Source organism: Syngnathus typhle, linkage group LG9 (genome assembly GCF_033458585.1).
Source record: "Syngnathus typhle isolate RoL2023-S1 ecotype Sweden linkage group LG9, RoL_Styp_1.0, whole genome shotgun sequence".
Taxonomy (NCBI): Eukaryota; Metazoa; Chordata; class Actinopteri; order Syngnathiformes; family Syngnathidae; genus Syngnathus; species Syngnathus typhle.
Genome location: NC_083746.1, coordinates 9,406,321 through 9,418,849, shown reverse-complemented (window position 1 = coordinate 9,418,849; position 12,529 = coordinate 9,406,321). Strand labels below are relative to the sequence as shown.

Genomic DNA, 12,529 nt, shown 5'->3' with positions numbered 1-12,529 from the left:
TTACCACTGCAGCTCCAAAATAGCTTCTTATCACTCTTAGCTTCTGCTTAAAAGGGATTGAGAGGGATTTTCATCCAATAATCACTTTCCAGCACTTCTCGCTCTACCTTTAAATCTCAATTATCGGCAGCGGGAATGTATATAAATGAGATAAAACACGCCGAGCGCAAGACCTGGGTGACAATGATAAAGACCGGGAGAGATGAAGAGTGGCTTGTTGCCAGTATTTGTGAGCGAGGCCTTTAAATCAGGCCTTGACAACTTCAGACTGACATTCGCTTTAGACGAGCCGCTGTGGCATTGCAATATTCCACAGTCTTGCTACGGGCTGTAAATAGAGCTTGAAGAAATGCCAGGTCCCCGTGGATATTATGCAGCGGGACCCCGATTTCAAGTAGTTGACCTTCGTTTTACTACCAGACAGTCTCATTGCAGTTCAATCCGAATTTCATTTTAGCACCAATATATGAACTAAACCCCCTCTTTATATACAGTCAGTGGCCACCTCAATAGGGACACCTGTGTGTTGACTCTCATCTAACACGTTTGAATGTGAGTTGTTAATTCTGAACACCGCCGAATCCCCCAGTTTTAAGTGGGTGTGTACACTTATGCAACTTCTAATTGGATCAGTTATCATTTACATTTATTATTAGTACTCTTGTGTAATAAAATTCTGCCTTGACATTTTCTTTATGAGCATTTTCATTGTGGGTGGCAATTACCCCATACTCCCCCTCCTAACACCGCCCTCCCACTCACCGTGCAAAGTCGCATACTGACACGGGGACGAACTAGCGCATTCACTCCTGATCCCTCTGGCGCTGAATGATTGCAAGAGTGGAGCAGGTCTGAACAGGTGGACGGGCAACGTAGGCCCGCCCGCATTCACAGATGATAACACTCAACTTTATGTGGCTTCCAATGTTGTGTTAGCAGACGGCAGTAATAATACTGCAAGCTGTCTAAATAAACTTAAAAAAAAATAGTGCAACTGCATAATTAAAAAAAAAGAAGTTGGATGAGAATGTAGGAAATTTCCAGGAGTGCCAAGGATTTGGGACGGAATCACACTTTTATAAATAAACAACACAAATCTTACTTTTAACCGCTAGAGGGCATTGAAAGACCATTTTTACTCGTGAGGTTAGTTGCCGCTTTGCAGGTACACAAGCTCCGGTAATAATAAAAAGTACTTAAAAAAAAGAAAGAAAACAAATAATGATCTTTTGCATTGATGACCATCATTCGAGAGGCAAAAGTAAATACTGTTTAGTCGACAATTTAGGATCTGCATCAAAGGCTGCAGGTAAAACGCAGAAAACATATGAGTGCACTTTTACGGCACAGTCAAGTTAAACCACAACGATAAACACACAAAGCTCCACTTATGAACAGATTAAGGGTGAGCTATTTTTTATTTGAGGGGGAATTATTATTATTTTTCCTCGCCTACCCAGTGCGACTTATTGTCGTAATTACTTCACTTATTAGCTCTTGCTTAGTCATATGGCCGATTATGTTGATTGACAACTTGTCTGGTCTCTGTGTTCTTAACCAAGTTGACTGTGCGCACGCGCCACGGTTGCGATAAGTGATGATGACGAGGATGAGGATGGCGATGAGAGCGTGACCTCAGCGCCTCCAGCACAGCCGCGAGAAACACGATCGGATCGCGCGCACACAAAAGCGGACGGACACACGGCGGGGGAGGCGCACTGACACACTGGAGGCGAAAGTGCACGACGACGCACGCGGGGCGTCCCTCGACTGCTTCCCGTCTGCTCGTCTCCCAGAATGTTCTGTGCTCGAGGTCCGTTCCTCCGTCACAAGAACCAGCAGCAGGAGCAGGAGCAGCAGCAGCACCCGCCGCCGCGTCTCCACGGAGCCTGAAGCCCAGATGATCACCCTCTCCGCCGACATGGACGAGTCTTCGTCGTTACTGGATCTCTTGGAGTGCTCGGTGTGCCTGGAGCGCCTGGACACCACGGCCAAGGTGCTGCCGTGTCAGCACACCTTCTGCCGCCGTTGCCTGGAGAACATCGTCAGCTCCCGGAACGAGCTGCGTTGCCCCGAGTGTCGCATCCTGGTGGACTGCGGAGTGGATGATCTCCCGGCGAACATCCTGCTCGTTCGCCTCCTGGACGGCATTAAACAGCGGCCTCAGCGAGGCGGAGCTGGAGCGGGCAGCAGGCAGCCCATGGCCGGGGGCTCGCTGCAGATCTGCGCAGCTGGGATATCGGCGTCTCCTCCGGGCAATGCCGTGAGAGAACTGCCCGTCGCTACCCGGAGCTCTCCTGTAAAGGTAGCCCATCTTCTCACTTTTTCTCTCCACTTTTCCAATTGATCGGATCTTGCACTACTTGTTTTCCATTCTGATGTGACAACAATGACAACAGCGCTGCTGTCTCTCCTGCTGCAGTGCATCACCGGGTGAACACTGGATACATTGTGCAGATATTTTTCCAAGATTCTATCCCGATTATCTCTGGTGATTTGTAGCTAGAAAACTGAGGATGACTTAGTTGCTCTTTGCTTTTCTTGTATGTGTTCACATATTGCATCACTAATTGTCTGATGATAGGGAAGCATCAGAAACTTACCTGGTAACACGATCCCATGCAGGCAGCAGGAGACTCGAGTGTAATGCGCACGAGTGAACTGCAGATGACTCATCTACTGAATAATATGTGTTATCCTTGTATCTTTCATCTCACTTGGCATAGTTGGACTTTGAGTATGAATTTGTGCTTATGGTCATTTAAAAAAACACTTTCAATAGCTCAGCAGGTGAAGAAATCCAGATTGTCTGCAGTATATCCAGGGGATCAGTTAGTTTTATCATGAATGTCCAAAAAAGTGCAAGGTGCTAGTTTTATTCCATATAAAAAGGAGAACAAAACAGTTTGTGATATATTAGCAGGTGTTTCCTGCAGGTGGAGTGTTTTCAGAGTGAACCAGTATTGGCATGCAAGGTGCATGACTTGATGTTTTTCCTGCAGTCTGAAGCAGGTTGATCCAACAATGGAGCCCATAAAGTCAATGTTAAATCAAGGGTCGCTCCAAGACAATTGTTTCCGCATTAGGAAGTGAACTCAAGAGAGCAGAAAATCTTGTTTTGAGCTATGCACGCCAAGGTGGATTCTCAAGATGGCCATTTAATGCCTTTAGTAGTCCCCACAGATGATGCTGTCAGAGTTTAATTTCAAGCATGTGCTTATGAGCGCATCTTTTTCCGAGCACCGCTTCATAAACATTGCTCTTGCCTGCTTGGCTTCTAATCAACACGATAAATATTCGTCGCCACCGGTCACTTTTAGCGTCAGGTTTTTCTCCTGCTTTGACTCTCCTGCTTCTCAAACATTATGCAGAAAAACACAATTTGTTGGCCTCTTTTGTCTCTCACCAACAATGTGTAGTGTCTATTTCAGGACTGTGTGGGATGTGGAACAAAAACTTCCAAAGTCTGGTATGCAGCATTGTTTATCTTCATTTACCCCTCAAAAATCCAGTAACGCCTCACTTCTGAATTTTAATCTTTTGCGTGTCAGTGCTTTGCCACTTGTATATTTGCTTCTTTGAAATGTGATGGGAGCTGACAGCAACCAGCAGGCAGTGGCACTGTTGATGCAAAAGTATTGGGACACTTGGCAATTAAACACCCATCCATCCATCCATCCATCCATCCATCCATCCATCCATCCATCCATCCATCCATCCATCCATCCATCCATCCGTCCGTCCGTCCGTCCGTCCGTCCGTCCGTCTGTCCACTCACAGAGCAGCACCACATGGAAACAGTGTCCATCTACTTACAGGCATGCAATATATCGTCTCCTCTGTCGGAACAATGGCTGTTGCGGGACGATTACTATTCCGTCTCTATCTTCTTGCTCTTAATTACATGCCGCATCTCTTCCAGTCGACCTTACTGCCTGACATTTTGCGGTGCAACGTCCAATGAAAGCCCATTAAGGAAAAAAAAAAATCACTTTAGTATTCGCATTGTAGTGATGTTCGTAACAACGCAAACTCATGAACTGTAAGTTCATATTTGCTGTCAGCACTTATACAAATTCCCAATTAGGATTGGGCTTCTATGAATAATGAGGCTAATAAAGTCAGGCCCTCCTCTCTCTCTCTCTCTTCCCAATAAGACTTATCTAGCAAAGCGACCATTGATTAATGCAGTGGAGTGATCTGGAATGATGAAGTGTAGCCGCTGCCAGCAAGTTGACTATGGCCACGAAATGCAATCTAAATCTTCCGGGACATTTCCGCCAACACTTAACACCCCATTTCCATTCATTCAATATTCCTAACCTTTGGGACATCAAGTAAAGAGTACACAAAGTAAGTTTTAACATTCATCGCAACATGGCTGAACGAATCAATAAATCAATCAGTCGGTCCTCCGCCACGAATATGCACGCCGAAATGTACACACAGGGTTGAGACCGGACTGTTTGCTTTCGTCCGCCCCCAACTCCGAAACCACTCGACTGTATGTGTGTATGCCACTGAACACACACACACGTGCTTGCACAGACACACACACACAAACTATTACGATCCACAATCCCCCTGTAGCCACTTTGCCCAAGTCCCCTCCAGGCTCCCCAGAGAGCATTGCTCCATGATAAAAGTGAGAATTAATCTCCTCCACGGGGTACGGGGCCGGTGTGCGGCCCCCCCCTTTCCTGCACGCAAAGTACACGGGCCTCACAAGAGGACGAAAATCTGACATGACACTCACACACGCCATTATGGAAGGTGTCAAATGGGTCAAAAAGAACACTACTTCAAGTGGTGAGGAGTGTAAATACGATGTTGCTATGGAACCTGAAGAGCAAGCAGAATTGCTGAGTCGGCAGCAAGACCAGCGTTTTTTTTTTTTCATGCTCGTTGGGCTTTGACCAATAGGACTTTGTCAAGATTGATGAATTCCTTGCTCACTTGAAATATGATAGTGGGCCGCTGGAAGAAAAGCCATTGCTGCACTTGATACATTTTAGAAAGAAGAAATATGCAGACTTTTGGCTGCACATCAAAACATATTTACTTTGTTTTTTTTTCTTTGTGAGCAGAGCTCTGAGGATTCAGTGCAACTGTGTGTGCGCCTGCGTGCGTGTGTGTAGATACTTCTGGCTGATTTGTTTACCATGTTTTTTCTTATCCAGCTATCCAAACATGTCAAAGGAAATCAACATTTAATGGCGCTTAAATACAACTTAAATGCGGTTACTTTGTTGTCTGCTTCAGGATGATGGATCATGCACTGAAAAAAATAAAAAAATGAAATATATTAAGAGCACATATGCACATAGTTTGATCAGATTTTTATTTTTATTTTTTTGTCTCACATCTGGTTAGGAAGGTCCAATATGGCCCCCAAAAGCACAAATAAAAAAATGTGCATGCACATGATGGCTGCTAAAGCTTTGTCCGCAATTCCCACGGGTATATGGGTGGAATCTCATCAATTCCATCCCCCAGTCTAACAAGTTCACACATAGACATTAGGTCAAAGGTCAACTCCTTCACTCGGTGGGCAAGGGATCTTATGGAAATGAGGGTGAGATGTCAGTGGTCAGTGGTCAAGACCCCGCATTTCACTGGTGGCATTTAAAACACTATCTGTACCGTAAAGTAGTCAACGTGTCAAAACATTGAAACAAGTCAAACTCTTTTAATTTATTTATTTAACCAAATAATCCCCACTCAAATATCCTATAGTCAGACTCTTGAATAATAAATTCATAACTTTCCGGGGGGGAGGAACAGATTAATGGCATTTCCATTCAATTCAATGGTGAAAGATGATTTGAAATGTGAATTTTTTAGGCAGTCTCCCAAAGTAAGCACAGGTGCTTACACGTTCAAATGTCGCAGGTCCTTCCTGTAGACTCGCCAAAAGGCCTCTCCCTCTTCTCCTCGACTTTCCCTCTAATGGGTAGTTGTTGAAATGTGCCCACCGACCACTTTAAAACCGGGCGGGCAGCAGAAACTTGGCAAGAGTAGTGTCGAAAGAAGAAGAAAGAAATGAGCGCAAGCATACACACACACACACACATGCAGGCACATTTGAGGAGAAGCGGGACGTACGGCCATGAATGCAGGTCTCTCTCTTCACCAACCTGCTGTTCCCTCTCACGGCTCTCCGATTCAATCCGTCACCGCCAATGTGTTTTGGGTCTTTGTGAAAATCAGTCTCTATGTCTCCCTACCAGCCAACCCACCCATTTCGCCTGTGGGACCGATTGAACTTTCCATGGTTGTTCAGTTTCTTTTCACAGAAACATTTTTTTTTGTATTCAAAATTCACCGTAAGTTCCTCGCTTAACTTAGACGATCTGAATATAACAACGGGGGACGTCAAGTATTGAATAAAAGATTAAATATGAACAATGCATCAAATGGTTTCCATTTATGCTGCAAGCTCTGCTTTTGAAAACAGTCTCGCATTTGGAGTGGGGGTTAACTTAAGAACATCCCAGGTTATTTTGGGACACTGCGATCCACAACATTCATGGCTGTAGTACAGCTGCGATCGTCTTTCCGTTCTGACGTCTGCTCCGAAACATTCCCTGTTGGATCTGTTATGAGTCACGGGAAAAGTGTATGCGTTGGTATGTCGGTGGCATGTGATTGCGGTTGGTGGGTGTGTTAAATGTATTCAGTGTAGAAATATGTATTTATGTTATGTGAATAAATCGTCGTGTGTGGTATATGCAGCTAACCCCGTACGATGGGAGGAAAGTGAACGACAACGTTTAAATGTTGTTTAAATTGCGTGAAAATTTCAACAATTATGTAAACAACAAAAGTTCAAATTTGGATTTTTGGATTTCCGCTATAAATCATGGGAACTTAGATCATCAAGGATTTTTGTTTTTGTGCATTTATCTGTTTGTCCATGCGATTAGGTGTTTCTTGAACAATCACAGACAAGACGCATTACCAAAGACTTGTTGCCGTGGCAACATAGATCAGTCTGGCACTCAAATTCATATCCCTGTTATGTGAATCTTGCAAGTGAAGTTGAAGTGTATTTCTTGTCATTGTAGGGTTAGGCCAATGTTTTCTTAGATAATCCACTTGGGTTTTTAATCATGTCAGATTAAATATTTCAATATATCAGAAAAACTGAAATTATTTTTCAATGAACATCAACCAAGCCATTTGGTAATATTCCACGGTTGGATCCAACGCCACCTTTAAAAATTCAACTCGATTCAACTTTGTGCACAACTTCCTGCAAGAAAGATAACAGTGCAGAAAACTCTTTAGCACTCACAGCACAACAGGCCCTCAGGAAATCACACGGTGACAATAGTTAAACCGATCCTTGTCGAAAATGTATCAAAAATATGCAACCTGCGGTCACGTCACAAATTGTTTCCAGCGTGAAAGACGCAACTGTTTGGTCTCAATTTTAGCGTGTGTTTGGAACTGAAATCTGATTTCAGGACTGAAGAACACATGCTGCGTTGGAATAAAAAGAACAGATAGGAGCTTTTGCTTCGGTTCTGGCTGACTCGTGTTCTATAAAAACAGAGTTGTTACAGTTATTAAGTTGTAAATCTGTGTGGAAATCTATCACTGAAACATTTCTTACAATTGTTGATCTCGTATTCTATTTTTTGTCTTCATCTAGCAACAAAGCAGACGAGTATGTCTAATTTAGATCATTTGAATCTCCAATGACAATTTGCTATGCTGAGGATTTGGTTACTTCAATTTGTCGTTCTTGCTGTGAAAGAAGTTTTCCCTGCACTTTAACTAATTCTTATACACACAGGAACAATTTGAGTGGTTTAAGAAGAGAACATATTGAGTGGAGGAGGACAAAGTGTCTGTTTGGAAACAGATTGTCACAAAATTGCTACTCAGCATGAAAACAGGAGACTCGTGCTAGTGCTTCTATCTTTCTTTCATACATATGTTGAGGCATCATTTTGTATTCGTTAAGACAGGACTGGCCAAGTCCAGTTCTGCAGAGTTCTTATATAGCCTGCTTCGGGTGTGTCCCTACTCCTGCACACCTAAAGCAAATGAACAGCTCATCAGAAAGCATTGGGAAAGCCTGAGAACAATCCTGATGGTTTGTATCAGGTGTGTTGTAGTTTTTGTGGCTCCGGATTATACCGGTTAAAGAAAAATGCACTACGAATAACAACATATAAATTGCTCCGGAATATAGGTCACATTTTTGTTGGTATTTTATTTTTCAAAAACCGATCCCCGGAACAGAAGAGCTCTGCAAAATCTTGGTTCCCTAATCATGGGTGAATTTTTGGTGCGACTTTTTGGTTCAAGCTTCTCCAGATCATGTTTATCCTATTGGAGCGGCTTAATTATCTTTTTCTTCCATCTTCTTTCAACGACCAACAATTTATCTTAAATAAGAATCATAAATAATCTTAGTTCCCTAATCATGGGTGAATTTTTGTTGCGAATTTTTGGTTCAAGCTTTTCCAGATCATGTTTATTCTGTTGGAGTGACTTAATTAGGCTTTCCTTTTCTTCTATCTCATTTCAATGACCAACAATTTAGTCTACATCTGTAATGCTGTAAAATCCTGCCAGTTTCAACATTGCGCATATTCATGCAACAGACACCAGCGTTGACAGTCCTCAAACTACAAAGTAGCCTCGTCTGAATACCAAAGCATCCTTCAGCACCGCTGCGCGTCACTGTCATGTGTCATTTCCCCTTTCTCTCCCTTCACCCTCATCACTCCCATCTTTTTTGTCCGAGTGGTGCTTGTGCCATCTCAGAGCGACTTTGAGCAAACGGTCGCGGCCGTTTTGCTACTCAATTCGCTATTCATTCCCTTCATGGGTCCTCAGACAGCTGGCTGGAGTCCCAACTCATCTCGGGCTTCCGCTACCAGGTCCTGCCAGCTCGATTAAAGCGCCACAGGTCATCAAGCCGTTGATTTGGCACGAGCTGCCTATTGCATTGGAAAACCTCTTAGTATGCCCAAACTGTGTTTTTTTTTAGAAAGTGCAAACAACTTTTAGGTTAATCCTAAGCATACTATTCTCTTCAACTAAGCCCTCTTTAGCCTAGAGATACACAGGATATATTTTCTGGTGAAAAAAAAATTATACAAAAAAAGATGTGGACACGTTTCAGAAAAAGATCATCTGTCATTCAGGGATTTGAACTTGTCACAGACGAATTCATAAATTGCACCAAATTACACTTCACCGAGAAATCACTTCCACTTACCCACTGAAACGGTTTAATCCCGTTTTAATTGTACGCTTGAAAACAAAGCGATTTCAACTTCCAGAGGTCATTTTTTTTACATTTTGTTTCACTCCGTCATAAGATATAGTATATCCATTGTGTCCCAGTTCCAACCCACATGCAAGTCCCAGAACAATTTCTTTCCTGTAATCAAGGCTAAAATATGACTATGGGCTTAAACTAAGTGCTGTGTATGTCCCTCAACGTACTTTTCTTGCAGTCTTCAAAGATGCTGGCTTTAGTTGTGATGGCAGCATTAATCAAGTGGGTGGAAATGTTCAGGAAAGCCACAGGAGATATAGACGCTGTCGTAAAACTGGGACAGTGTCAGACCCCGAGGCCGTGGCTTTCCCTTTTTCCTCTCTGAAAATACTTTTTCTTTCATACATTAACCCCATTTCTGTCCTTATCAACTCTTGTTTTTCTTTTTGCCGCAGCCTCCCCCGGTTCACCTCAACGGCTACGCCGCTCGTTATCTTTTCTCCGTTCGAGCCCATTGTGTGTTTTTGTGAGAGATGAGAAAGGAAGCTGTCCTATCAAAGTGATTTACAAATCGCTGTGATCAGAACATAGACGGAACCATAGAGGAGGCGTTAGAGGACACGCACAATAGCACAAGCTGTTGTGAAACCAGTTTTGAAAGATTCTGTGCTCGGACTGCAGAAGACAAGTAGGTAGTTCAAAAAAGAGTTGATTAAATATGTTCGTCAACAAAACATGATGTGATTCAAGATGAATCTACAGTACATTTATCAAGCATTGAAATACATATCCAAATATGTCGCAATGTTTGTCTGTTTCGTAACTAAAATGATAGCCCCGTGAGATTTAAAGCAGAGAAATAATTCGCTCAATGGGATATTTCATATTTTGTTTAAATTGCTGCCAAGTTAAAGTTGAATAAAGCTTGTAGAACTGGCACTTTCACAAGAGGTTCTTATCAGTACTTGTGGTTACAGACTGTGGCCAGGAAGTCTCACATAAACATACTGAAATGTACAATATAACCCCTACGGAAAACGCTAAATGGAACTCTGTGTACGTTTCGATCTAAGCTAATCCAAATACGTTTTACATTAAACAGCAAACAATAGAATTTCTCTAATGGCTGCTTTCGTTCTACTGCTGACTTCTTTTCTTCTTTGTTCCCTCTCCTCTTTTCTTTTTCTGTCTTTGAGTGACACAGCAAAGCTCTTTTATATCTGCTGAATTCAGCCATTCCCCCCCCCACACACACTTTGTTAGACATTAAAACAACGTCAGCAGGAAGACTTTTCCCGCCTGGTTGTTTCCGGTTCCTTTTATGTCTTCTATATATGATCATGGTGGTATTAAAGTAAAGTCCACAGGCGCAACCGCTCGGTCACGCTTGTTCTTCTCTTCATTTGCCACCAGAAAATTAAATTCCTGCCGCTGTTGTTCCCTGTGATGTCCCTGTCCTAGATAAGTCACCTCTGTCCCATGGCGCATGCAGATAAACACACTTGAATGAAGCAGTGTAAACACAGAACTGTACTGCCCACTGTGTTGTCATTGTTTTTTTGGTTTGTTTTTCTGATATATTTGCTTTTTATTCTTACAGGTTGCTCTCTACGTGAAGAAATATTCTCTCATCTTTTGTGTACCGTAATTTTCGGACTATAAATCGCACCGGAGTATAAGTCGCACCAGCCATAAAATGCCCGAAAAAGTGAAAAAAAACATGTGTATGTATATAAGTCGCTCCTGAGAAAAGTCGCCCCCCCCACCCAAACTATGAAAAAAAACGCGATTTATAGTCCGAAAATTACGGTACTTGTCTATAATCCAACGGGTAGTAGATTAGAATCAAGAATTGAATCCTAGAATAATACGAAAACAACACAGTCCGCTATCTAAGCTAGCACTAATTGAACGGTTTATTTATGAGTTAAAACGACAACTAAACTGGGAAACGAGTTGTAAGAGGACTTCCATACTTAAAATGTCTCAAAGCACATTTGAAGCAGTATCAGACTTCACCGTAGATACCAACAACCACATCCAAAAATGCTTACGGTCTTTAGCAGTGTAGCTCACTTCATATGTACATTTTGTTGGGCCAAACAGAAACGTGTGTTCCCAAACTGTAAAAGTCAATTATCGAGGGGGTGGGAGTACAAAAGCCTCAATGTTAGCCATCCCAAAAGCAGTAATCCCATTACTGCTGCTTTTTAAACAATATCTGGTTTTGCTTGTCCTCCCCCTTAATGGTCCTTCCCCAATGTCGAGCAATTCTGCTGACTGACATTCCTCTTCTCAGACAGACTACATTCCTAGCCTCAAGCTGTACATAGTCTCTGAAACCACAGCGATATTACACGCAAACAGACAATTGCTTATATCCAACCCAAAGACACACACACACGCACACCAAGCTGATTGAGCAGCCTGTAACAACAGATGGGCCCAACCCCGCAGATGTTTGTGTTGTTGTCAATCGTGAATAAAGATCGCTTGTTGGATATAATTGAATCTTATGACCAGTGTGTAGTTTACCATGCAGAACGCATGCAATGTGCTTTAATGCTTTGCCCCCCACACCGACAGACACTGATTCATTATTCACTCGTGGTCCATAAATGGACAGCTGGGGTAGAGTGGTGTCCCACCGGTAGTGTAAATGCGCGGGTGTCTACGTCAGCGTCTTCTTGCATGTGCTGTGTATGACATTTGGACTTAGTTTGGGCTTCACTCACACGGCTGAGGATGGTCTTCTTGTGGTCACTCCTCTGTCTGTGTGTACAGTATGTATGTGGGTGTGAGACCACTGTTTAAACCCGTCATCTTTGTGAGGTATTTCGCAACACTGTCTTAAAGAAGCACAGTCCAGTTAGCATTAAGCTAGCAAAGGTCACTTGGGAAAATTACAATCAGTAAATTGAATTTTAATTTCCACCGCAGGCATCAAGGAAATTCAGTCCATTGCGAAAAATATCACTGGATTAAATGGCGGTTTAGCTAGAAAAACAGGCATATGTTCTCATTTATTAAAATGGATTATCCCAGTGGAGTCACTTTAATACAATCTGATTCAGTCCATTATTCCACCAAATTTTCCGTTTAAACCATATTGTGCTGGTTAGGTCAATATAATCCAAGTTTTAATAATCCAGTTTTGGACCTGCATGATCCATGACGATGATTTAGTCCACTCTACTTTAATATCAGTGCAGTGTAATCCGGTTTAGACTGGTTTAGTTCTCATAGAGGAGAAGTGAATGTGTCCCAGCAGGAGACTGAATGTGTCTC

At 42.7% G+C, this 12,529-nt stretch overlaps 1 protein-coding gene across 1 annotated transcript in view; it reads left to right on the top strand.

Annotated features, from left to right (window-relative positions):
* Positions 1-1,600: 1,600 nt before the first annotated feature.
* The window catches only part of LOC133160028 (E3 ubiquitin-protein ligase SH3RF3-like), a 40,570-nt gene continuing 29,641 nt past the window's right edge, over positions 1,601-12,529 (top strand). The window contains exon 1 of the mRNA XM_061287551.1: positions 1,601-2,305. Coding sequence (XP_061143535.1) covers positions 1,901-2,305 — 405 coding nt within the window. The 5' untranslated portion in view covers positions 1,601-1,900. The remainder of the gene's footprint in view (positions 2,306-12,529) is intronic.